The 24977-nt window shown below is 43.2% G+C and overlaps 1 protein-coding gene across 14 annotated transcripts in view; it reads left to right on the top strand.

Moving 5' to 3' along the window:
* NSD1 (nuclear receptor binding SET domain protein 1) overlaps positions 1–24668 on the top strand; it is a 170602-nt gene extending 145934 nt beyond the window's left edge. For all 14 annotated transcript variants that reach the window (XM_054556277.1, XM_024247156.2, XM_054556272.2 and 11 more), the window contains 6 exons: positions 4965–5234; positions 6862–6978; positions 8194–8335; positions 13257–13363; positions 16395–16599; positions 18269–24668. In XM_054556277.1, coding sequence (XP_054412252.1) covers positions 4965–5234; positions 6862–6978; positions 8194–8335; positions 13257–13363; positions 16395–16599; positions 18269–19896 — 2469 coding nt within the window. In that variant the 3' untranslated portion in view covers positions 19897–24668. The remainder of the gene's footprint in view (positions 1–4964; positions 5235–6861; positions 6979–8193; positions 8336–13256; positions 13364–16394; positions 16600–18268) is intronic.
* The last annotated feature ends 309 nt before the right edge of the window (positions 24669–24977 follow it).

Here is a 24977-nt window from a genome sequence, read left to right as displayed (position 1 = left end):
TGTTAGCCAGGATGGTCTCGATCTCCTGACCTCGTGATCTGCCCGCCTTGGCCTCCCAAAGTGCTGGGATTACAGGCGTGAGCCACCGCGCCTGGCCTCCCTTGTCTTATTATTTCCGTCTTCTTTAGCATAGTTGTGAATTATTGATGAGTTAGTAATAATGTGTAATGATGAAGTAGTAAGTTGTTACAAGATATAGGAAAAGTAAGAACACTAAAATTCCATACCGTGTCTTAGATTTAGTCTGATGGACTTACATGGTATTTACAAGACAGAATCAGTTTTGTTCTTTGTTTGTTCCTTTGAGACAGGGTCTCCCTCTGTGACCCAGGCTAGAGTGCATTGGCGCAATTTTGGCTCACTGCAACCTCCGCTTCGTGGGCGCAAGTGATTCTCCTGCCTCCTGCCTCAGTCTCCTAAGTAGCTGGGATTACAGACATGAGCCACCAACGCCTGGCTAATTTTGGTATTTTTTGTAGAGTTGGGGTTTCATCATGTTGCCCAGGCTGGTCCTGAACTCCTCAGCTCAAAGCAATCCACCCACCTCAACCTCCCAAAGAACTGGGATTACAGGCGTGAGCTACCACACTTGGCCTGAATTTTATTCTTTTAAATAAGTATATTTTCTTTTTGAACTTTGGAAGGCCTCTAAAAAGGGATAAAAGTCATAAACACTGCTTTTGAAGCCTTTTTTTTTTTTCCCCTGAGACAGAGTCTCACTCTGTTGCCCAGGCTGGGGTACAGTGGCATGATCTCAGCTCACTGCAACCTCCATCTCCTGGATTCGGCCCACTCTCCTGCCTCAGCCTCCTAAGTAGCTGGGACTACAGGCACATGCCACCACACCTGGCTAATTTTTGTGTTTTTAGTAGAGATGGGGTTTCACCATGTTAGCCAGGCTGGTCTTGAACTCCTGACCTCAGGTGATCCGCTTGCCTCGGTCTCCCAAAGTTGAGCCTCCCACGGTGAGCCACTGCCTGGCTCAGTTGTTTTTTTTTTTCCCCCCTTTATTAGCGATGACGATTTCACTATGTTGCCTAGGCTGATCTCCTGGCCTCAGGTTGTCTTCCCACGTTGGCCTCCCAAATTACTGGGATTATAGGCATGAGCTGCCACTCCTGGCCTTTACATTGTTACTTTAAATGTCATAAAATATCAATACCAAGATTAGATTTAAAAAAAGAACAAAGAACAAAAAAAGTCATAAACTGTTAATCCTTACAAATAATTACAACTTCTGAAATTAAGAATTTCAAAACCTATAATTGGATCTAAATGAGTCTCACAATGTATGTGAAAATATATTCTTGGAACGTAGTCGTTAGGCCTCAGAAATGGAAAATAATTCTATTCACATAGTCCTAAGGGTCAGATAACAGCAAGGTAGGCATTTTAGGGTTAACATATTAACATATTGAGATAGCAGTTCCTGTGAGTGACCTCATCAAGAATTTAGAGGCCAACTTCTTTCCTCCACTTTTTTTTTTTTTTTTTAAATAAACATTTCCAGGAAAGGGATCCAGAGCAGGCATTGGCAAACTATGGTTCATGGGCAAATCTGGTCTACTGCCTATTCTTGTAATACTCTTGAACTGCACGTTGTTTTTATATTTTTTAGTGATTGGCAAAAAAGAGATTTTGTGACACATAAAGATGATGTGAAATTCAACTTTCAATCAGTATCCAGAAAATTTTATTGGAATACAGGCATGCTTCTTCATTTACGTATTACATATGGCTGCTTTTATATTACAATGGCAGAGTCGAGCTACATGTGGAGATCTATGGCCTGCAAAGCCTGAAGTATTTACTTTCTGACCCTTTACGGAAAAAGTTACTTAACTCCTGATCTATAGTGAGATTTACTTAGAATTACATATCCATGTCTTTGTTCTTAACCATGTGGGATTTGTTTTGGTTTGCTTTTGGTTTATGATGTGATAAGTACAAAACTTATTTTTGGATTAATAACAGGTTAGATCAGTTGATAAGAAACAGTGATTAAAACATATATTTTCCAGCCTGGGCGACATAGCAAAACCCAGTCTCTACAAAAAATACAAAAAAATAAAAAATAAAAAAAATGTGGGGTGCGTTTTGTCCCAGCTACCTGAATCACCTGAGCCTGGGAAGTCAACACTGCAGTGAGCTGTGATTACACTACTGCACTCCAGTCTGGGGGATAGAGTAAGACCCTGTCTCAAAACAAAAACAAACATATATTTGTAGAGACAAAAGAAGTAGCATGAACCTTTATGTGTATTTGGGAAGGGTTCAAGTAAAAATACTTTGAATCAGAAGTGAGTGTTCAAATGCCCTATTCAGGACTGGTAGTCTTGGGTGACTGAGATTAGCTGTTGTTGTCTATCCCCATAGAATTTGCCTTAGACATTATAAGCCTTATGCCTTATGGCTTCCAGTTGCATGTGTTGGGGATATTTCTCCATTAACAAGAAGTTTCCAAACCTTACCAGTGTTTTGATGAATCTAGGAACAGATCTGGCAGTGAGACTTACATCCTTTTTCCCCACGGACAGCATCTTGCTGGAGTGTCTTGCAGGCCTATACGATCCTCCCACTGCAGCTTCCTGAGTAGCTGGGACCTCAAGCACTTGCCACCATGCCCGGCTAAGCTTTATAATTTTTTTTGTAGACATAGGGTTTCGTTGTGTTGCCTGGTCTGGTCTTGAACTTCTGGGCTCAAACAATCCTCCAGTCTCAGCCTCCAAAAGTGCTGGGATTACAGATGTGAGCCACTGCACCTGGCCTCCTCCTGTTAAATGTTGATAGAAAAATGGTTTGATAGCAGCATATATCCAGATTGTAGATTTTATAATATTAAAGGGGAGTAGGCAAATAATAAAATGCAAGAAATGAAAGCATTTGAAAATTTAGAGGATAGAAATAACTTTTAAGTAAGTGATTTTAGGTGGACTGGAATGAGTAATCTAGAATATTTGATATGAGAGAAACAATCATAAGGACATTATATAAGGAAGGAAGAAAGAATTTAATATGTCTACCATGTTTAAGAGGCAGCTAGGTGCTGTACTATACATATATTTCTTATTCTTACAATAGTCTTGCAAGTAATTTATTCAAAATCACACAGTTCCTGAACAGTCAAAATTTTTTGTGCGGTTTCTGTCTTAGAAGACTAAATTTGACTGTTCCCACTGAAATAATATGAAATGAGGGGAGATACATTCTCATGCACAAATCCATTATTGTATTGGAACATCTATTGTCTTTCCTTATTGTTGCTAGTATTTGTTAAAACCTCTACATTAATGGATTTGGTATCACAATAACTGTTTAACCTTCGTGTTTTACCTCACCATACTTTCACTGTATTTTTGAGCACTAGCACCACTTCTAAATTAATCCATGAGTGACATTGCTATAGTCCTTTTAAAAGATTTTAAATTATAAGCTGGGTGTGGTGATACCTGCCTGTAGTCCCAACTACTTGTGAGGCTGATGCAGGAGGCACAGAGTAAACCAAATTATGCACAGATGATTTCATGCCATTTATTTGCCACTTAAGAACAGTGCTTTTGCCAGGTGTGGTGTCTCACACCTATAATCCAAGCACTTTCAGAGACCGAGGCGGGCAGATCACCTGAGGTCAGGAGATCGAGACCAGCCTAGCCAACATAGTGAAACTCCATCTTTCCTAAAAATACAAAAATTAGCCGGGCTTGGTGGTGTGTGCCTATAGTCCCAGCTACTTGGGAGGCTGAGGCAGTAGAATGGCTAGAACCCGGGAGGCAGAGGAGGTTGCAGTCAGCCAAGATCCCGCCACTGCACTGCAGCCTGGGCGACAGAGCTAGACTCCCTCTCAAAAAAAGGAAGGAAGAAGAATGCCTATTTTTTTGTAGCAGCAAATGTGACACCAACATGTGGCAATAGCAGAAACCTAGTTTATTAGTTCACTTGGCCGATCAGCTTTGATTTTTTTTTTTTTTTTTGAGATGGAGTCTCGCCCTGTTGCCCAGGCTGCAGTGCAGTCACGCGATCTCTGCTCACTGCAAGCTCCGCTGCCTCCCGGTTTCACACCATTCTCCTGCCTCAGCCTCCTGAGTAGCTGGGACTACAGGCGCCTGCCACCACGCCTGGCTAATGTTTTTGTATTTTTAGTAGAGACGGGGTTTCACCATGTTAGCCAGGATGGTCTTGATCTCCTGACCTCGTGATCCACCTGCCTCGGCCTCCCAAAGTGCTGGGATTACAGGTGTGAGCCACCACGCACGGCTGAAATTATTTTTTAAAATGAATTTCAAAAAAATTTTTAAAGTTTGTATTTTATGTTATGTTATGTTATTTTACTTTACTTTATTTTATTTTATTTTATGTTACTTTATTTTATTTTATTTTTTGAGACCGAGAGACCGAGTCTCGCTCTGTTGCCCAGGCTGGAGTGCAGTGGCACGACCTAGGCTCACTACAAGCTCTGCCTCCTGGGTTTACTTACGCCATTCTCCTGCCTCAGCCTCCCAAGTAGCTGGGACTACAGGCACCCACCACCACACCTGTCTAATTTTTTGTATTTTTAGTAGAGACAGGGTTTCACCGTGTTAGCCAGGATGGTCTCAATCTCCTGACCTCGTGATCCACCCGCCTCGGCCTCCCAAAGTGCTGGGATTACAGGCGTGAACCACCATGCCCAGCTCGTATTTTATTTTTTTGAGATGGAATCTCAACATGTTGGCCAGGCTGGAGTGCAGCGGTGCAATCTTGTCTCACTGCAACCTCCACCTCCTGGGTTCAGGCAGTTCTTGTGGAGTTCATATTTTGTATGTCAAGGGAGGCTTTGTTTTTATATCAAACTGTCTAAGTGTTGATAGTTCAAAATCATGGGAAATGTGGCTGCAACTTCAAGGAAAAAAAGTTTGCCTTTTTCAGGACCTGAATTGTCTTATGCTGACTTGTTTTATGCAGTATACTTTGTGTTACTTTTCCAGGTAAACCGTCCTATTGGCAGGGTACAGATCTTCACTGCAGACTTATCTGAAATACCCCGTTGCAACTGTAAAGCTACTGATGAGAACCCCTGTGGGATAGACTCTGAATGCATCAACCGCATGCTGCTCTATGAGTGCCACCCCACAGTGTGTCCTGCCGGAGGGCGTTGTCAAAACCAGTGCTTTTCCAAGCGCCAATATCCAGAGGTTGAAATTTTCCGCACGTTACAGCGGGGTTGGGGTCTACGGACAAAAATAGATATTAAAAAGGTTAGAAAAAGCTTAATTACCATATACTTTCTCCTCTTTGCAGTTGCTTGATATCATTGATTCTTGACATTAGAAAATTCATCATAGAGGAAAATAACACAGTTAATAATTAACCTTATTGTTGTGTCTTGCCATATCCTTCTACCGTTTAGAGGCTTAGGAATGGATGGTTTTGATCTCCCAAGTCCTTTGTATTGATCATGGTCACTGTGTAGGAGGTTGGAAAAAATGGGACATTCATAGAGATGCTATGGCTTTGTTTGCTTTTTTGTGAATATCCTACAGCCAGTAATTAAGAGAGATGACAGTGAGCACATGATACAGAGACATTGATCCACCTACTAATAAAATATTTTTAGTGAGGAAAAAACAGGTCTGGCTTCATGAACCATGAAGGATAAGAAGGTTAAGCCTTATTGGATGAAAATGCAGTCATGTCTTCAACTTAAAACTTGGCAGGATCTCTAAGTTTCTAACAAATAAATAATATTGTATAGTCTTATTTTTTTAATAAAATAAGCCTTATTCTGCTTACATTTTCTGAAGAATTTTATTGGTTTCCAGGAAATGTAGTGTATATGGGTTGGCGTTTAGTCATTTGCCAAGTAGTTATTTTTATATTTACTGTATGTGCCAGGTATTGTGCTGGGGATGCACTAACCAAGACGAGAGATATGGCCTATACCTTCATAAAATTTACATTCCGGAGGGAGAGAAATATTGAACAAATCATCTCCCAGTGTGGAAGTATAAAGGGCTCTAGAGATGTGTGACAAAGGAACTGAAACTAGTTTGTCTCTGATGATATTTTATTTTATTTTATTTATTTTTTGAGAGAGGGTCTCACTCTGTCGCCCAAACTGGAGCGCACTGGTGCCATCTCCGCTCACTGCAACCTCCAACTTCCAGGCTCAAGTGATCCTCCCATCTCAGCCTCCTGAGTAGCAGGGACTACAGGCTCGCATCACCACGCCTGGCTAATTTTTGTATTTTTTGTGGAGGTGAGGTCTCACCATGTTGCCCAGGCTGGACTCAAACTCCTGGGCTCAAATGATCCTCCCAAAGTGTTGGGTTTACAGGCATGAGCCATCACTCTTGACTTGTGAGGCTATTTTAAATTGAGACTTGAAATATAAGTAGCTGTTGACCCAGGCAAGGTGACCATTAAAGCCCTGCAGGTTAGGAGTGAACACGTGTGAAAAGCCAGAGTGACTGTAGCATAATGAATAGGGAGGATGGTACTTTGAAATATGGAGCAGAGCAAGCGCCAAGGAAGATGAACATAGTTTATTTGGGGAAGCCAATTCTCGGGCTCTGGGGCAGGTAGAGATTGGCCATCCATCTCTCTTTATAAGGATGCTCTAGTTTACTTACTAATCTTCCATTCTGGAGGATCTTTAGTATCCAGTGTATCCTAATCTTTCTGCTGCTGTCAGTGGTGGGAGTAAGGAGGTGTTTCTCATTATCAAATAGTTGGGGATTGTAAAGTAATTATATGTGCCTAAAATTATACTCATGTAATCTGCTTTGTAGAATCTGATGTTTTCATTAATTTTTTAAAAAAATGTATACATTTGGATACCGGTGTCCTTTTTGCCATTAAGTCAGGAGGTATTTCTTGTTCTAGGGTGAATTTGTGAATGAGTATGTGGGTGAGCTTATAGATGAAGAAGAATGCAGAGCTCGAATTCGCTATGCTCAAGAACATGATATCACTAATTTCTATATGCTTACCCTAGACAAAGTAAGTAATGGGAAATGCTGTTTTCACTGTTACAAGATTGTAAATTTGTGTTGTCCCAGCCATAGTATTTGTAGGCATGTAACGCAGTTCCCAAGGTAGGGTCTTTTCCCACACCCATTGGGATTGCTGGATTGGGGTTCTGGAGTAGATAAGAGTGCTCATTTTCTGGGTATTCATGGCCAGAGGCAATACAGCAGCTTTTAGCATTGCTTTTGAACAATTCAATGAAAATTGGAGCTTATATCTTTGAGTATTTTTTCTACAGGATTACAAGTTTGAACTCAGAAAAGTACATAATTCTTTTTTATTTTATTTTACAGGTAATTGTTTGTTACAGAAAATTGTTCGTTAAATATTTAATTATTTCACTGATAAGATTATGTAAATTTTTTTTTTAATTCTTTTGAGACAAAGTCTCGTTCTGTCACCCAGGCTGGAGTACAGTGGCGCAATCTTGGCTTGCTGCAACCTCTGCCTCCTGGGTTCAAGTGATTCTCGTGCCTTAGCCTCCCAAGTAGCTGGGACTACAGGCACCCGCCACCACGCCCGGCTAATTTTTGTATTTTTAATAGAGGCAGAGTTTCACCATGTTGGCCAGGCTGGTCTCAAACTCCTGACCTCAGGTGATCTGCCTGCCTTGGACTCCCAAAGTGCTGGGATTACAGGCATGAGCCACCGCACCTGGCCTTAGTTTTTATAATAAAACCCTTTCTTGGTATTTACCTTTGTAAACATTTCTCAAATTGTGCACTAGGATTTGTGAGATCTTCACCTCCAGATATTCTGATCTTACTTTGGGATTGGGACTCTGCATTAGTATTTAAATCTCCTTAGGTGATTTCTAATGTGCATCTGGGTTGAAACTACCTAAAGAGAAAGTGGGACAAGCTGCTGTTTGTAGGGCAGTGGTCCTCAAACTTCAATGTAGTCAGAAACCCCTGGCGGCCTTGTTATATATAATGCAGAATGCTGCACCCAGAGTCTCTGCTTTAGTGTATTTGAAGCACAACCCAAGAATTTGCATGTCTAACAAATTGCCAAATGGTGATGGTGCTGGTCCAGGGATCACACTTTGAGAACCAAAGTTCTTTGGGATCTTTTCTCTGAGAGGTTCAATCTTTACAAATAGGAACTCCAGCTTATTAGAGAAGTCAAATTTTAATCTATAGCAGAGGTCTCAGGAAGTCTGATGTGTAGCTTCTTTTGGAATTCTAGGACCGAATCATTGATGCTGGTCCCAAAGGAAACTATGCTCGGTTCATGAATCATTGCTGCCAGCCCAACTGTGAAACACAGAAGTGGTCTGTGAACGGAGATACCCGTGTAGGCCTTTTTGCACTAAGTGACATTAAAGCAGGTAAGAATCATTTCAGGATTCTGCAGCTGACATCTGAATTTCAGGGCTTTTGTTTTTTACAAACAGCTTCCTCAGATTATAATTTTAAACATTTCTATGTGTACCGTTCTCTGGAATTAAGTTCATTTACATTTTCGTGCAACCATCACTACCATCTGTCTCCAGAACCCTTTTCATCTTCCCCTGCTAAAACTCTATACCCACTAAACACTAAGTCCCCATTCTTCTTTTTCTTCACAGCCCCTGGCAACTACCATTCTACTTTCTGTCTCTGAATTTGACTACTATATGTACTTCATATAAATGGACAATATTTGTCCTTTTGTGACCACCTCATTTCATTCATTCATTGATTCATTTTTAATGTTTAGGGACAGAACATTGCTCTGTTGCCCAGGCTGCAGTACAGTGGCACCATCACTGTTCACTGCAGCCTCGAACTGGGCTCAAGCAATCCTGCTGCCTCAGCCTCCTGAGTAGCTAGGGCTATAGGCACATGTCCCCATTCCCAGGTTTTGGTTGTTTTTTTGTTTGTTTTTTTTTTGTTTGTTTGTTTGTAGAGATGGAGTCTTCGCCTATGTTGCCAAGGCTGGTCTGGAACTCCTGAGCTCAAGTGATCCTCCTGCCTCAGCCTCTCAAAATGCTGGGATTACAGGCATGAGCCACCTCGCTTAGCTTGGCTCATTTCTTTTAGCACAGTGTCTTCAGAACATGGTTGGTTTTAATGGAACAAATTTTCGCATTCATATGAACTTACCACTAATAGGTTTGCTTTAGAAACTACTAGCTCTTCAGTCTCCTTTCTCACCTTCCCTTTCACAGCTGCCCTTCTTCCACTTTATAAACCAAAGATTGATCTCTCACTCTTCCATATCTTATGGGTTATGGACCCAAGGCTATTTTAAAAATAAACCACTGGGTGTGGTGGTATATGCCTGTAGTCTCAGTTATTCAGGAGGCTGAGGCCAGAAATCACTTGAGTTCAGGAGTTTGAGAAGCAGCCTGGGTAGTATCGTGAGAACTCTGACTCTTAAAAACACACACACAAAACAACAAAAACCTCTCAACCTCTAGGATGTCAAAGAACAGGATCTTTGGAGAATTTACTGCTCTGTCATGGCTCACCTGGGTACTTGTCTCTCTGATGGGGTAGCGAGATGGTTGTAACCAGGACAAATAGTAAGAAGTTAATTTGAATCGAAAGTAAATCTGGTATGGCTGAGTGGTTTGACAGTAAAGTTATGTGGTAGATATTTTCCATAAATTAAAGGATCTTAATCTATAGCTTCAAGATTTTGATACGATTATTTTAAACATATATACCTATGCATGTAACACCCTCCAGATTGCATGATTTTTTAAGTATTAAAATTTGTGGCTGGGCGCGGTGGCTAACGCCTGTAATCCCAGCACTTTGGGAGGCCGAGGCAGGCAGATCACGAGGTCAGGAGATCGAGACCATCCTGGCTAACACGGTGAAACCCCATCTCTACTAAAAATACAAAAAATTAGCCGGGTGTGGTGGCAGGCGCCTATAGTCCCAGCTACTTGGGAGGCTGAGGCAGGAGAATGGCTTGAACCTGGGAGGCGGAGCTTGCAGTGAGCCGAGATCGTGCCACTGCACTCCATCCTGGGTGACAGAGCGAGACTCCATCTCACAAAAAAAAAAAAAAAAAAAAATTTGTATAAACGTTGTACATTTTGAAATGTACAAGAAAGTTATGATTTTTCAAATGTAGTTTTGCAAGGATATGAGCAAAACAGTTAAAATCAGTCTCCTATACTCAAACTGGGATAGAACTGGCCTAGGTAGTCTGTAATATACAGTAGTATAGTCTAATTACTGTTGAAGCAGAATCCCATTTGAATGTTCTGGAAGACCTTAGTTCTCCTTTGTTCAGTCACTGTTGTCCTCAGGAAGCATTGATGAAGATAAAAGAATTAGAATGATATTTGTTCAGATCTTAGCCTGTTTTTGTGTGTGTGTGTGTGTGTGTGTTTGTTCGTTTGTTTGTTTGTTGAAATGGAGTCTCGTTCTGTTGCCAAGGCTGGAATGCAGTGGCATGCTCTCGGCTTACTGCAACCTCCACCTCCCAGGTTCAAGCAATTCTCCTGCCTCAGCCTCCTAAGTAGCTGGGATTACAGGCATCCACTACCATACCCAGCTATTTTTTGGTATTTTTAGTAGAGACTCCTGACCTCAAGTGATCCACCTACCTCGGCCTCCCAAAGTGCTAGAATTACAGACATGAGCCACCGCGCCTGGCCTGTGTTTTAAATTTAATCTATGGGACTTCTCACACTCACTCAGTGTATTTTTTTCTCTACAATTTAAATGTGTTGTCCAGGAGTCTTTCAGACTTTTTAGGTTGTGACAATTTTTAGATTTTAAAATTTGAGCCACTAGTTACTTTGGGGTTTTGCGTTTGTTTCTCGTAATGTTTTACATGATGACGCCAAGGACACTTGAGCATCACTGTGCACTGCACTCTGCTTATTTGAGATTGGTTTTTAGTTGCAGATTTATTTCAGGTTTTTGGAATGGGTGGCTTCAGAGTATATTGTTTAGATTTCTACTTTGTAACATGAGTAATTCAATAAATGATATGGAATATCAGATACGATTCTAAGCATATTATCTCATTTAAGCCTTGCAAAAGTGCTGTAAAGTAGATGATATTATACTTATGTTACTTTTATCCTTGGATGTCACACCTCTCTCATTCTTTTCTCCCTTTTTCTCTCTAATCGCCCCAGGGGTGGAGAGGTTCCTCTATATTAAATCAATATAAATATAGTTCCTCTATAATAAATCAGTCACATGATTTAGTTCTACTATGTCTGCTGAATGCTGATAGTCCCATTCGTCTACTTAGAACCTGCAGTTCATGTCCATGGGGATGCCCTCCTCTGCCATGTCTAGCCACAAATTTCTCTTCTTTTTTTCCTGTGTTCATCAGTTCAGGTAGCTTGGTGTTGAAATTCTCAGACTTTGTTCCTCTCCTCACTTGACTTGCAGTCTGCATAGGTTCAGGATGGGGAAAATGAGACAGGATGTGCTAAGGGACAGGCAGAGTGCCTGTCAGAGCTGAGGCCTTCATTCAACTTCCTGGGCCCTTCACATACCTGCAACTTACTGTCTCCCAAGTGTCCCATCCCTACTCTTGTTTATCTCTTCTCTCATGCCCTTTGCCATGCCCAGTAACTGAAGATCCATCAAGGATTGCTGCATATTGAACTCTTTTCTAGAATGGTATCACTGTTTACTTTATGAGCACTGATTTCTGATTTAATTTAGCCTCTCTGTGATTACGCTTACATAGTATATGTTCAGTGAGCAGCAAGTTATGACAAGTATCCTGCTTTCTTTTATTTGTGTATAAGGTACAGTTGTATTATAAGCACATCGTATCTATAAAATTTTAGTTATCTATTCATAAATCTTTTATTAAGAAAAAGAGTGTGGGGCTGGGTGCAGTGGCTCACACCTATAATCCCAACACTTTGGGAGGCCGAGGTGGGAGGATCACTTCAGGAGTTTGAGACCAGCATGGCCAACGTGGTAAAACACCATCTCTACTAAAAATACAAAAACTAGCTGGGCGTGGTGGCGCGTGCCTGTAATCCCAGCTACTCAGGAGGCTGAAGCAGGAGAATAGCTTGAACCCAGGAGGCAGAGGCTGCATGAGCCGAGATCTCACCACTGCACTCCAGCCTGGGCAACAGAGTGAGACTCCGTCTCAAAGAAAGAAAAAGAAAAAAGAAAAAAAAACAGCATGAACAGAACCACCAAAGATTCAATCCAGTTAAGTTCAGGCATGAGATGGGAAACATGACCCTTCTGTTACATTGGTCAGTCTCACTCAGTTCCTGCAAGCTCCTTATGGCATGAGCCTCTCATCAGGCCATGAATAATTCTGCTACTCCTACAGCATGACCCCTAACGTAGCTGCTGGTATTGTGAATATACTTGAATAAAGAAATAGTGATAATAATGATTTAACATTAGATGAAAAACTATGTTTATCAGTCTCACTGATGAAAGGCATGTCAGTCTGCAAAGGGAAATCTTCCTAAGAATTGACAATTTTTAATATGAATGATGGTTACCTTATACATTAACTGTAAACATTACCCCTGTGATAGGCAACCTCTTTACATATTTATATAAAATTCTTATATTTGGTAGGCCTCCCATAACTGGCTTTTAGTTATGAGTTTTGAGTTTGAATGTTTATTTCCTCTCACAGTTTTGATGAAATGGACCTTTGACAGAAAGAGAGAAAGAGGACAGTTTGCCTGTTAATTTGAGTACCTCTTTTGAAAGTTTACACATTACTGCTATGTGCATTATGTCATATTGTCTCAATAAGCTTCTTAGATTTCTCCATTTTAAAATGGGCTGCTCAGGGTTAAGATTACCCTGCTAAGTCTGTGACATAACTGGATCTACAAACAGTCTGTAGTCTACAGATTTCTAGTGTTATTCTGTACTGAGATGCCTCTCCAGTGCTGCCAGGTAACATGTGTTCACCTGAGAACAGACAAACAGGTTTTCCTCATACTTGTATTCCCAGGGCCTGACACATTGATAAGTTGTTTTTTGTTTGTTTTGGTAATGAATTAACATATTTTGAATCTGAATGGTTAAAAAACAAATGAAAAACAACTTGAGGTAATTAACACCTCTATAGGAAGAGTTATCTTAAATATTACTTGTTAAGCCATTTAAGTTTTCTCTGTTAAATTGTATTAGCTGATTATTAATGTTATAAGATTAGAATTAATTAAAATATAGGATTAGAGCTAAATTCTTTTTAAAATTAATCTGTTCTCTTGGGAGTTGGTATCCTTTGTAATTAATACAGAAATAATGTAATTAAAACCATAGATATTAATATTTTCACGGTCTCTTATGCAGGCACTGAACTTACCTTCAACTACAACCTAGAATGTCTTGGGAATGGAAAGACTGTTTGCAAATGTGGAGCCCCGAACTGCAGTGGCTTCTTGGGTGTAAGGCCAAAGGTACCACCCTTCTAGACTTCTGCTTTGGGATTAGTGGTGCGGTCCTCCCTCCCTAACAGTGTTAAGGCAGTCTACATTTTAAGAAGAAATCTCTTTGAAATTAATGACATTGAGCCAGGCATGGTGGCTAATGCCTGTAATCCCAGTACTTTCGGAGGCTGAGGTGGGCGGATCACCTGAGGTCAGGAGTTCGAGACCAGCCTGGCCAACATGGTGAAACCCCGTCTCTAATAAGAATAGAAAAATTAGCTGGGCCGTGGTGGCATGTGCTTGTATTCCCAGCTACTCAGGAGGCTGAGGCAGGAGAATCCCTTGAACCCAGGAGGCAGAGATTGCAGTGAGCTGAGATCACACCACTGCACTCTAGCCTGGGCAACACAGCAAGACTCCTTCTCAAAAAAAAAGAAAAATTCAATGACATTGAATAGGTGTTGATAGGGCCACTTGCAATTCACTAAGCATTCGGCTGATCAATTCAATTATATAAGAGGTTTTTGGGGGATATTGTTGAAGTGTTTTGCGCCATCTGACTTTAATTGGTGCTACTTTTCTAACTAATAACGCTGTGAAATAGGACCTTATAAAGAAGGTTAGTTACCTCCCTCGTCTTGATCTCACATCTCCTAATAAGCCATATAGATTTTTGGTGTATCTGTGTCTGTCCCTGTCTTTCTCTCACTTTCTCTTTCTGAAGATACCAAAAAATCTGCAGTTTAAGCTTCTAAATGTAGCATAACATCATAGATAAAAGTAGAACTCTTAATCTCACCACTATAAAAAAGTTTAAGCATTGCTGTGTCTTCCTGTTTTTTTAGTGTGCACTTTCTGAATAATTGAATTCTAATTCTGTAACTGTTAAGTATTATTTCCATGTCTATATTCTCCTTTTCTTCTTATTTTTTTGTTGTTGTTTTGTTTTTTTTTTGAGGTGGAGTCTCGCTCTGTTGCCCAGGCTGGAGTGCAGTGGCGCAATCTCGGCTCACTGCAAGCTCCATCTCCCAGGTTCACGCCATTCTCCTGCCTCAGCCTCCTGAGTAGCTAGAACTACAGGCGCCCGCCACCATGCCCGGCTAATTTTTTATATTTTTGGTAGAAACAGGGTTTCACCATGTTAGCCAGGTTGGTCTCGATCTCCTGACCTTGTGATCTGCCCGCCTCAGCCTCCCAAAGCGCTGAGATTACAGGCGTGAGCCACCGTGCCCGGCCCTTATATTATTATTTTTTAAAGTCCTTGCTGATCATTTTTAGTGACTGTCTTAATTTTTTTATATAATGGATGGACATACTAGATGAACATCTGGATGCTTCAAGATTTCTCTATCATAAGTAACAGCACAGTGAAAATTGCAGTTTAATTTTGATACAAAATAAACTATATAGTGACTTCAATTGAGTATGTTCCATATGCCTTTTTGATTGTGAAGCTCAACATTAAGAACTGAAAAATGCAAATTAACATAGAAGCCAATAAGAAAAGAGTAAATAATTTTTTTTTTTGAGACGGAGTCTCACTCTGTTGCCCAGGCTGAAGTGCAATGGTATGATCTCGGCTCACTGTAACCTCCGTCTCCCAGGTTCAAGTGATTCTCCTGCCTCAGCCTCCCAGGTAGCTGGGATTACAGGCCTCTGCCACCACACCTGGCTAATTTTTTGTATTTTTAGTGGAGACGGGGTTTCACCATGTTGGCCAGGCTGGTCTCAAACTCCTGACCTCAGGTGATCCACCTGCCTCAGCCTCCCAAAGTGCTGGGATTACAGGCGTGAGCCACTGTGCCCGGCCAGAAATGAAGAGCACTCAATGGTCGTTTTTTAATCTTGTTAAATAAGGAGAATCACCTCTATATTATATTGGATTTTATTATGCTTTTTGTTTAGTTTTGTTCGTTTAACGGTGTTGTTCCTTAAGATGTTGTTGACTTGTTTCCTATAAATTAAAATAGTAACTCAGTTTAACCTGTACTTAATGGTATTAAGTGTAGTGTGGATGTCAGTTTCAGCATCCTTGATGTCTGCATAGGATAGCATTTCACAGGAGTCAGGCAGAGGTAGATGCTAGAGAGGTCACTGTGTGCTCTTAGTAGATATTGGTCTGTCAGAATAGGATGGACCTCCATTAAGCCTTACAGATTGGTCCTGGATGTTTCTGGGTTAAAATGAAGAATGTGATAAGATGATTTGGTGACCAAGTGTGGGCTGCAGGGAACAAAGAGAGGACATCTGCTGGCTGCTCCAGGGTCTGCCTTGGGAGTGGTGGACATGAAGCTAATTTGACTTGATGTGTAGTCTTGTTGACTGCAGGGACCATGAATTAACTTTTTTGTGTCTTAACACATTGCTCATAGTAAGTTCAGTTATGCTTTGTTGAATGAACGAGAAATAGGCATGTGTACCCACACACAGAAGTCTACTTTAGTTTTGAAAGTAGACGAATATAAAAGTGAAACTTTGGCCAGGTGCGGTGGCTCACGCCTGTAATCCTAGCACTTTAGGAGGCCAAAGCAGGTGGGTCACATGGTCAGGAGTTCGAGACCAGCTTAACCAATATGCTGAAACCCTGTCTCTACTAAAAATACAAAAATTAGCCAGGAGTGGCGGGCACCTGTAATCCCAGCTACTCAGGAGGCTGGGGCAGGAGAATTGCTTGAACCCAGCAGGCGGAGGTTGCAGTGAGCCGAGATCGCACCACTGCATTCCAGCCTGGGCAACACAGCAAGACTCCGTCTTGAAAAATAAATAAATTAATTAATTAATGAAACTTATGAAAGGCATGACATTTAACACCAGCCTTATGGGTCAGCAAAAACACAAGGATTTTTGTCTTCTGTTTTGTTCAGGTGGCAGGGGTAGTTGATACAAAAGTGGTAATTATTGCTACGTATCTGTGATGTACCAGGTACCTTTCCTGCATTTTATCTTCATGACAATCTCTTTTCCCAGAGAAGAGAATGAGGCTCAGAGAGGATAGTTAACCTGGTTAAAATTGGTACTAATGTGTTCACAGAATGCTGACTGTTCAATATCTGACCTGTAGAATCAACCCATTGCCACAGAAGAAAAGTCAAAGAAATTCAAGAAGAAGCAACAGGGGAAGCGCAGGACCCAGGGTGAAATCACAAAGGAGCGAGAAGATGAGTGTTTTAGTTGTGGGGATGCTGGCCAGCTCGTCTCCTGCAAGAAACCAGGCTGCCCAAAAGTTTACCATGCAGACTGTCTCAATCTGACCAAGCGACCAGCAGGTTGGTGCCAAAATCCATTCGTACTGCTACTCGTTCTCTCCATCATACTCAGGGTCTCATGCCATTTGCATCAGCCTTGAAGAAAGTGCCATTTGGTCTTTCCATGCATAATTTTGAGGGGTATGGTCTATTTTCTTATTCTGGAAATAATGAAAACAAAGGCTTAGAATTCTTAGTTATGAAGAATGGAACAGCAGTGCACTTGCTGTGTTTCAAGACCTTTACTTACATTCATGTTATTTCATCCCCCCAGCAACCCATAATGATTGGTTTTCTTCCATAATGCATGTGAAGAAACAGTTAGGATTGGTGAGGTGACCTTTCACACATAGATAGAGGAGCTGGATTGAGAGCTGGGTTTTTGACTCCAAGACTATTAAATCATGTTGCCTTTCTAGAGAAAGAAAGATTGAGACAGTAAAGCTTTTAGGTGTTTCTAGTCAGTGAGAGATGGATTGCCACCCTTTTAGCACTTCCTACCTTGCTCCCCTACGCCTAGTGCAGTCTTCCCCCATGCAGAGTAGACTTTTTTCCTCTAAAGGAGATTTGGTTGTATCAGTTAATACATGAAAAGCTGCTCGGTGGATGTGGTACACAGGAAATTTGTAGTTGAAGAAATTGAGAACCTTTGAGTAGTGATTTGGGGTTAGAGAATTTTAGGGATTTGGATATGCCATCTATTTTAATGAACAAAAAAGAGAAACCAGTAGGGAGCCATTCCAGGGTGAGGAGATTATACATTACTAGTGACCTGCTTCCAAGAGTTGCAGAAGGTTGAGAACTTTGGGGTATAAGTAAAAGGAATTTGTCCCCAGATTGGCTTTCCTTCAGTGTATACTGGCCAGGGTCATGAAATAAAAGAAACTGAGGTAGGATGAGGGCAAGGCAATCACATTGACCGGTCAGCACCAGCAAGTAGAATTGTTTCAGAATCAACTGCTCAGGGTCGTCACTGGCACAGGCTGTGATAGAACCGATCTTGCCTGTGTGCCAGGAGTGGGAGCTGGTGTAGTTGATTTGAAGGTGGAAACACTGTCCCTGGTCAAGACTCTCAGGTTTCATGAAATGTGGGGAGGCAGGTAAAAGCTTAGGTCAGCTTTGGGTCTTTTCTACTGATTCCATGTGAACAACATATAATGTGCTGTGCTGATCTCAAGACTTAAAATAGAGCAAAGGTAAATCTTCCATTTTTCATGATTTTATGTCTTTTCTATTACTGTTAATAAGCAAATAAGCAGGAATCTAAATCGCCAGGATATTTCTCTTTGAGTTGCTTATTTAAAAGCTGTGTAGTACAAATGGAGATTGCAAAAATATGAAAGTAATATCTTAAGTTTCATGTAAAAGAAGCTTTTTGTTGTCCCCACCCCTGCCCCCAGCCCAACTCCTTGCTGGAAATAGTCATAGAAACACCAGTTTACTCCTCTGCTTGTATATTTAGTTGATAGTAGTTGCTATTTGATAATTCGCTGTTACTTTATGTATTCTGTGCAGAAAGAGAAGCTGGAATTCTGGGGCAAGAGGTGGCTGGTGAGTGGCATAAGCTCTCTGAACCAGGGATAGTGTGAAGGAAGGTCATCATCCACACCTACGGACTGTAGCATAGCCATGGCCCATGTGATATGTATCTCTTTTTTCCTAAACTTTTGATGTACTTCTGTGTTTTCAGGGAAATGGGAATGTCCGTGGCATCAGTGTGACATCTGCGGGAAGGAAGCAGCCTCCTTCTGTGAGATGTGCCCCAGCTCCTTTTGTAAGCAGCATCGAGAAGGGATGCTTTTCATTTCCAAACTGGATGGGCGTCTGTCTTGTACTGAGCATGACCCCTGTGGGCCCAATCCTCTGGAACCTGGGGAGATCCGTGAGTATGTGCCTCCCCCAGTACCGCTGCCTCCAGGGCCAAGCACTCACCTGGCAGAGCAATCAACAGGAATGGCTGCTCAGGCACCCAAAATGTCAGATAAACCTCCTGCTGACACCAACCAGACGCTGTCGCTCTCCAAAAAAGCTCTGGCAGGGACTTGTCAGAGGCCACTGCTACCTGAAAGACCTCTTGAGAGAACTGACTCCAGGCCCCAGTCTTTAGATAAGGTCAGAGACCTCGCTGGGTCAGGGACCAAATCCCAATCCTTGGTTTCCAGCCAGAGGCCACTGGACAGGCCACCAGCAGTGACAGGACCAAGACCCCAGCTAAGCGACAAACCCTCTCCAGTGACCAGCCCAAGCTCCTCACCCTCAGTCAGGTCCCAACCACTGGAAAGACCTCTGGGGACAGCTGACCCAAGGCTGGATAAATCCATAGGTGCTGCCAGCCCAAGGCCCCAGTCACTGGAGAAAACCCCAGTTCCCACTGGCCTGAGACTTCCGCCGCCAGACAGACTGCACATTACCAGCAGTCCCAAACCCCAGACTTCAGACAGGCCTCCTGACAAACCCCATGCCTCTTTGTCCCAGAGACTCCCACCTCCTGAGAAAGTACTATCAGCTGTGGTCCAGACCCTTGTAGCTAAAGAAAAAGCACTGAGGCCTGTGGACCAGAATACTCAGTCAAAAAATAGAGCTGCTTTGGTGATGGATCTCATAGACCTGACTCCTCGCCAGAAGGAGCGGGCAGCTTCACCTCATGAGGTCATACCACAGGCTGATGAGAAGATGCCAGTGTTGGAGTCAAGTTCATGGCCTGCCAGCAAAGGTCTGGGGCATATGCCGAGAGCTGTTGACAAAGGCTGTGTGTCAGATCTTCTTCAGACATCTGGGAAAGCAGCAGCTCCTTCAGAGGACCCCTGGCAAGCTGTTAAATCACTCACCCAGGCCAGACTTCTTTCTCAGCCTCCTGCCAAGGCCTTTTTATATGAGCCAACAACTCAGGCCTCAGGAAGAGCTCCTGCAGGGGCTGAGCAGACCCCAGGGCCTCTTAGCCAAGCCCCGGGCCTGGTGAAGCAGGCGAAGCAGATGGTTGGAGGCCAGCAACTACCTGCACTTGCCGCCAAGAGTGGGCAATCTTTTAGGGCTCTCGGGAAGGCCCCAGCCTCCCTCCCCGCTGAAGAAAAGAAGCTGGTAACCACAGAGCAAAGTCCCTGGGCCCTGGGAAAAGCCTCATCACGGGCAGGGCTCTGGCCCATAGTGGCTGGACAGACACTGGCACAGTCTTGCTGGTCTGCTGGGAGCACACAGACATTGGCACAGACTTGCTGGTCTCTTGGAAGAGGGCAAGACCCCAAACCAGAGCAAAATACACTTCCAGCTCTTAACCAGGCCCCTTCCAGTCACAAGTGTGCAGAATCAGAACAGAAGTAGTACCAATCAATGTCACATGAACAAACAAGCTGCCCCCAGGGTACCATTTGGGGAGGGAAAATCTTTTCTTTCTTTCCCCCTTAAAAAAAAAAAAACAGATCTGCCCCGAACACTTTCCCACTGTTATTCTTTCCTCATATCCCAACACTCAGAACTCTTGTGACATTAGCCAGTGGGGGCTTATGGTTGTGTGAACCATGTATGAAAATCCAGTGGGCCCCAACCAAGGAGACAGACAGACTTGGGTCTCTTTCCCCCAACTTTTCCACATGGTCATCGTGAAATAAAAAGTCCACTCTGGAGTCAAGTATGGAATTCAATTCCGCTGGTCAGGTTGGAAGGTATAGGGGCTCCCCAAGCGATTTCCCCAACCAGACAGAGCCCCATTGAGGGCACCTAGGAACCTTGGGAGGAAATAGTGTTCTTTCAAATCAGTGGCGATTTCCTGAGCATTCACGTGTTCTAGGCTGGGTGCTAGTCACTGATGAGAGATACAGAGGTAAATAAGGCCTCATCCCTGTGAGCCTGGATTCCAAGGCTTTCAAGAACCTTTGACCAGGAAGTAACAGGAAGTTCTGAGGGGCCCTGGGGCTTTAGATTCATTTTGAAATGTCCTTTGTGGCACCAGAAGTGGTTATGTTGAGGAAGTGTCTCTTGGCTGCGGTGTGCATGGGTGCGTGTGCATGCGCGCACACTCATAGAGGTCTCCTCTATAGATGCAAGGGTGCCGCATTGAGGCCAGCAAGGCTGTTGGCTGTGGGGTCGCCGCTGCTGCTTTTGTCTGGGCTGTGCAGAGTCTCAAGATCAGTCCTTCGAGGAGCAGATGGTCAGGGGGAGTTGGGCTCTGTGCGAATGTAGATTTCCAGCAGTGGAAGAAGGCATTTGGCAAGCTTCTCTTTCTTTGCTTTTGTTTCTACCTATTTTTCTCTTTGTACATGAATCCACCCCATCCCTATTTCCCTAAAACACTCAGGTGCTTTCAGATTTCAGAGCCTCGGGCAGTGGACATAGGGAATCTCTGGCAAGCTCTGAGCTAGACACACCAGCTTCAGGAAGAGTACCAGATCCTGATGGGAAACTTCTTTTCCCCGTTCCTTTTCCCTCCTGAGTGGAGGGAGTCCTCTTCTTCGCCTCCCTGAGAATTGCTGTGCTCTGTGTTGAGAGCACCTGCCTGCTGACTTAGCTCAAAGGCAAGCCAGAACCCTTCCCTGAAGACTGGCGAGAGGTGGTGTTTAGAGCAACGTCCAGGCTGAGAGATGACTCCTAATAACTGCTGATTATCTGTTACTGCTGCCCTGAGCTGGGGCCCAAGGGCTGGGAAATCTGTTGGTGCTACCCTGCCCTACCATTCACCCAGCTCACAGACTGCCAACAGGAAGTGCTGTTTGGCTAGTTTCCTCCCACTTGTCTACCCCTCCTTTGTCCTTAGACCAACATGTTTACCTCTCTGCTTTGCCAACTTAGCCAGCAGGCCATCCCCTGGCCCTAACGTCTCCTGGCCATTATCTCTTAGTTATGGCTTTCACGCTCTCAACAGTATTCTGTATTTGGTCCCAATTTCCTCAAGTTCTTATTGAGGTTACTCCCATCAAGTCCACGGAGGGAACAATAGTTATTATAGAAGCATTTGCGCTTTATCTAAAGATTAAAAATAGAATCTGCTTTTATTTCCCAAAGTCTGTCTCTGAGGTTGAGACACTTGAACTCAGGCAGAGGGACGAGGCTGGGCAGGGCTGTCCTGAGTCTAGGGGCCTATCCCTGCATTTCACTGAGACCTCGGAATCTCCTCTGTGAATTCCACCTGCCTAGTTCTCCCCTTTCATCCTCTCTTTCTTCCCACATCATCAAAGAGGAAAAGCTCTTTGTTCAAAAGGAAGAGAAAACGTAAAGCATCTTATTTTCTTTTAAAAGAATTTTAAACCATGAAAAAGATATTTTTAAAGAAATTCACCCAGAACATTAAAGTTCATTATATTAAGTATTTATCATGTGTGAGAATAATAAGTATATAACTGCAGCTAGTAGGTCCCTTTCCCTAATCTTTTAGGTCATATGAGTAGGGTTTGCTTGGTGCCAGTCCTGTGCCCTTTTCTCTCCAGTCATCTGTAGTTGTGATCAGAAAAAGATATCTGCACTGCACTGTCAGAGTCTCCTTTCACTATGTTGTGTGTTAAATTACCGTAGCTCTTTGTTTCATGAAATAAACTGTGAATTTGGTGGGGGGGCGGGGGGAGGGCGTGCAGGCCATGTAAAAATTTTCCGTGGAGAAGTTTGATTCTAAAGTAGCTTCTCTAAAGTAGGCTTTGGTAGGTAATCAACTTGACAGCAGTCTAGATGTCTCACAGGACAGGAGGGAGTGAGGGAAAGGGGCCATGATTGGCTGCTTTGTGGTTTTATTTTGGTTCTTTCCATTCTCCGCCATTCACTGGAGGCTTCGTTCCAGACCTGCCTGGGAAAACAGCTTCTGAGCCATTTTGGGGAGCAGTTCTTCATCTGAATGGATGGACATCTGGGCTTCCTTCAAGGGCCATTGAATGGAAACTAGAAAACCATTAGAAACTAGAAATTTGAGCTATTGGGCCCACCAATAGCAGCATCTGATACTAGATTGTTAAAATCATGAAAGCAGTCACTATCCAATTAGTCACAACAACTGTTGGGAAATGTGACTCTTGGATGAAGGTGGGGAGGGAGTGGCCTTGCCAGCCCTGTGGGACGTCTCCTGAAGTTTGTAATAAGACCCCTTTTCCAAGGGGATGTGAATTGGAGTGAAAAGGAAATCTTTCATCTTAGAAAACTTCTGGTCCTTATGCAGGGTGGTATTTGGGTATGTGCTTGGAAATTGAGATCTCAAAGAGTGTTTGCCTTGGAGCCAGCTCCCCAGGAAGCCTTTTCCAGGGACAAGGCAAAAGTTGAAATTCTCCATAGGTAGCTAGAAAGCCAGTACATCTCCTAGCCCTGCTAAGTCAGAAAAAGATCATGACAAATGTCGAAATTTACATTCAAAGCCTCATTTGCTTATCTTGCTGGAGCCAACCCAGTCTAATAGCAAAATAGCTGTCATTGATACAGAAACATCCTCATTTTTAAATGTCTGCTTTACCCTGTTATTGAGTTTGAGATGACTTAAATCACTGTGTTGACCCTCTTCTGAACCAAATCTTTAGCATTGATGAAAATAGTTATTTTATTCTTTACATCCTTCACCCCACACTATGGTCAGGGCATGAAACACCCTGTTGATCCCTTCCCAGGCTCAGCACTGTCTGCTCACTGGAGCTGGACTCCCAGGTTGTAATTCTAATGTTGCCTCGTGAGAACAGAATGGCAGAAAGTTTAGTCCTGGCAGCTTCCCCCATAGGGAGTAATGAGGACAGCACGAAACTTGGATAGGTTTTACCCTTAGTCCCTATAAGGTGGATTTTACTAAGGTTTTTTAAATGATACTGTCATCCTCTTGGGGTTTGTCAGCCAGGTTAGAGGAGCCCAGTGTCCTAACCTCTCTCAGATCATGGCAGAGAAGGAGCTGCCTCCAGCCCCTTTCTTGCTGAGTCTCATTTGAGCAGTTCCATGTGTAGACATTCCAAGTCACTGCTTGGTAGTTGCTGTGGGAGCCTGTCATTGGCTATGGCCAGTTAGTTCTCAGCTGAGCTTCCTAGGGCCAGTGCAACAGGGCCAGAGGCTGCTATAGTGTAAATTGAAATAAGAATAGATCATTGTTTGTACACACACACACACACACACAAATGTAATGATGGTGCTAATTTCACGGTATAAATAAGCACTGCCAAGGGTTGAGGGACTGGCAGCTCAAGAAACCCGGGTTCCTGTTTGGGAGGAGATTTTATGTAGAAAAGTTTGAGGCTTTGTTAAAAGTGGGGAGAAGGAAGATCCTCAGTGAAGCTTGCACCCAACCCTGGAGTGGCCCAGTGCAATCTAGAGGTGGAAGAGATCCTATATCCAGGTGAAGGTGGCCATTGAGTTTCTCAGGGCTGGGGGCCACCTTGTCCATAGCCTCCGTCCACGCTGCCTGGAGCAGGTTGTTAGAGAGCTCTGGTTGTTGGGTCTTCCTCAGCTCCCTTCTGCCCCTCTCTACCTCTTCCACTCATGGAAGCACCTCTACTGCTTATGAAGATTAAGGGTAATATTTTTTAAGGAAGTGGAAAGAATTAAACTAGAAATCCACAACCTCGGAAGAAGTGTTTCGAGTTTAACATGCGCTATTTCTGCTTATGTGGTTCCTTCTCTAGAGCTGCTTTCCCATGACTTTCAAAACATCAGGTTATTGTGGGGCTTCAGGTGTAAGGTCCTGGAAGTTAAGCAAAGTTTCGTGGACAAGAGATGGGAAGAGAGAGTAGAAGCAGAAATAAATGGTTCTATGTTTTCAACTTCCAGGGTTGGGGCAGGCCAGAGCAAGGCGGTCTCATCGAGGTGGGTGCTACCTGTGTGTGTGTAGATGAGTGTGCTGAAGGTGGGGAGGGCAGCACAGCAGCTCATGGCAGAGCCGCCTCCTAGGTCTTGGCAAAGAGGCAAGCTGACGATAGACATCTACCTATATTGTTAAGAAAGGGGTCGGGGGGATCAGCCAAGGTCCATCATTGTTTTTTTTTGCCGCCCCCCCACCCCCCACCCCCATAGATTGTCAGCTGTAAGTGAAACTCCTAGTGAAAAAGAGGGGAGCCCTGTGTTAGGAGTCCCCATAAACATGTACTGTAATTCTTTGTATATAGAAAAAAAAATTTACTGTAAAGTAAAGTTTAACTTTACTCATATATGGCCCTTGCCCTGTGTTTTGTTTTATTGGCTGTGGGGAATTGTAGTCTAACAGGAGGGAGGATTGTTTGGGGTCAGAGCAGAAGCCAGCCCCAGAGATAGTACGAGGTGGGGGTGGCGGGGGGGCGCAGGGATACTGTGAAGCTAAGCCCTTCCTCCAAGCATGTCATGGGAATAGTGTGTTTCCTCCCAGCAGCCACAGGGCTGCCCAAGCCTCTTTCTCCCCTGTTGGGAGTGGCTGGTGTCAGTTTCAGTCTCCCTCCACAGGAAGCCCCCATCACGCATGAAGGAAGGGCAGTTTGAGGAAT

This window comes from Pongo abelii, chromosome 4 (genome assembly GCF_028885655.2).
Source record: "Pongo abelii isolate AG06213 chromosome 4, NHGRI_mPonAbe1-v2.0_pri, whole genome shotgun sequence".
NCBI lineage: Eukaryota > Metazoa > Chordata > Mammalia > Primates > Hominidae > Pongo > Pongo abelii.
Note: the sequence above shows the minus strand (reverse complement) of the source record. Positions and strands in the feature narration are given on the sequence as shown.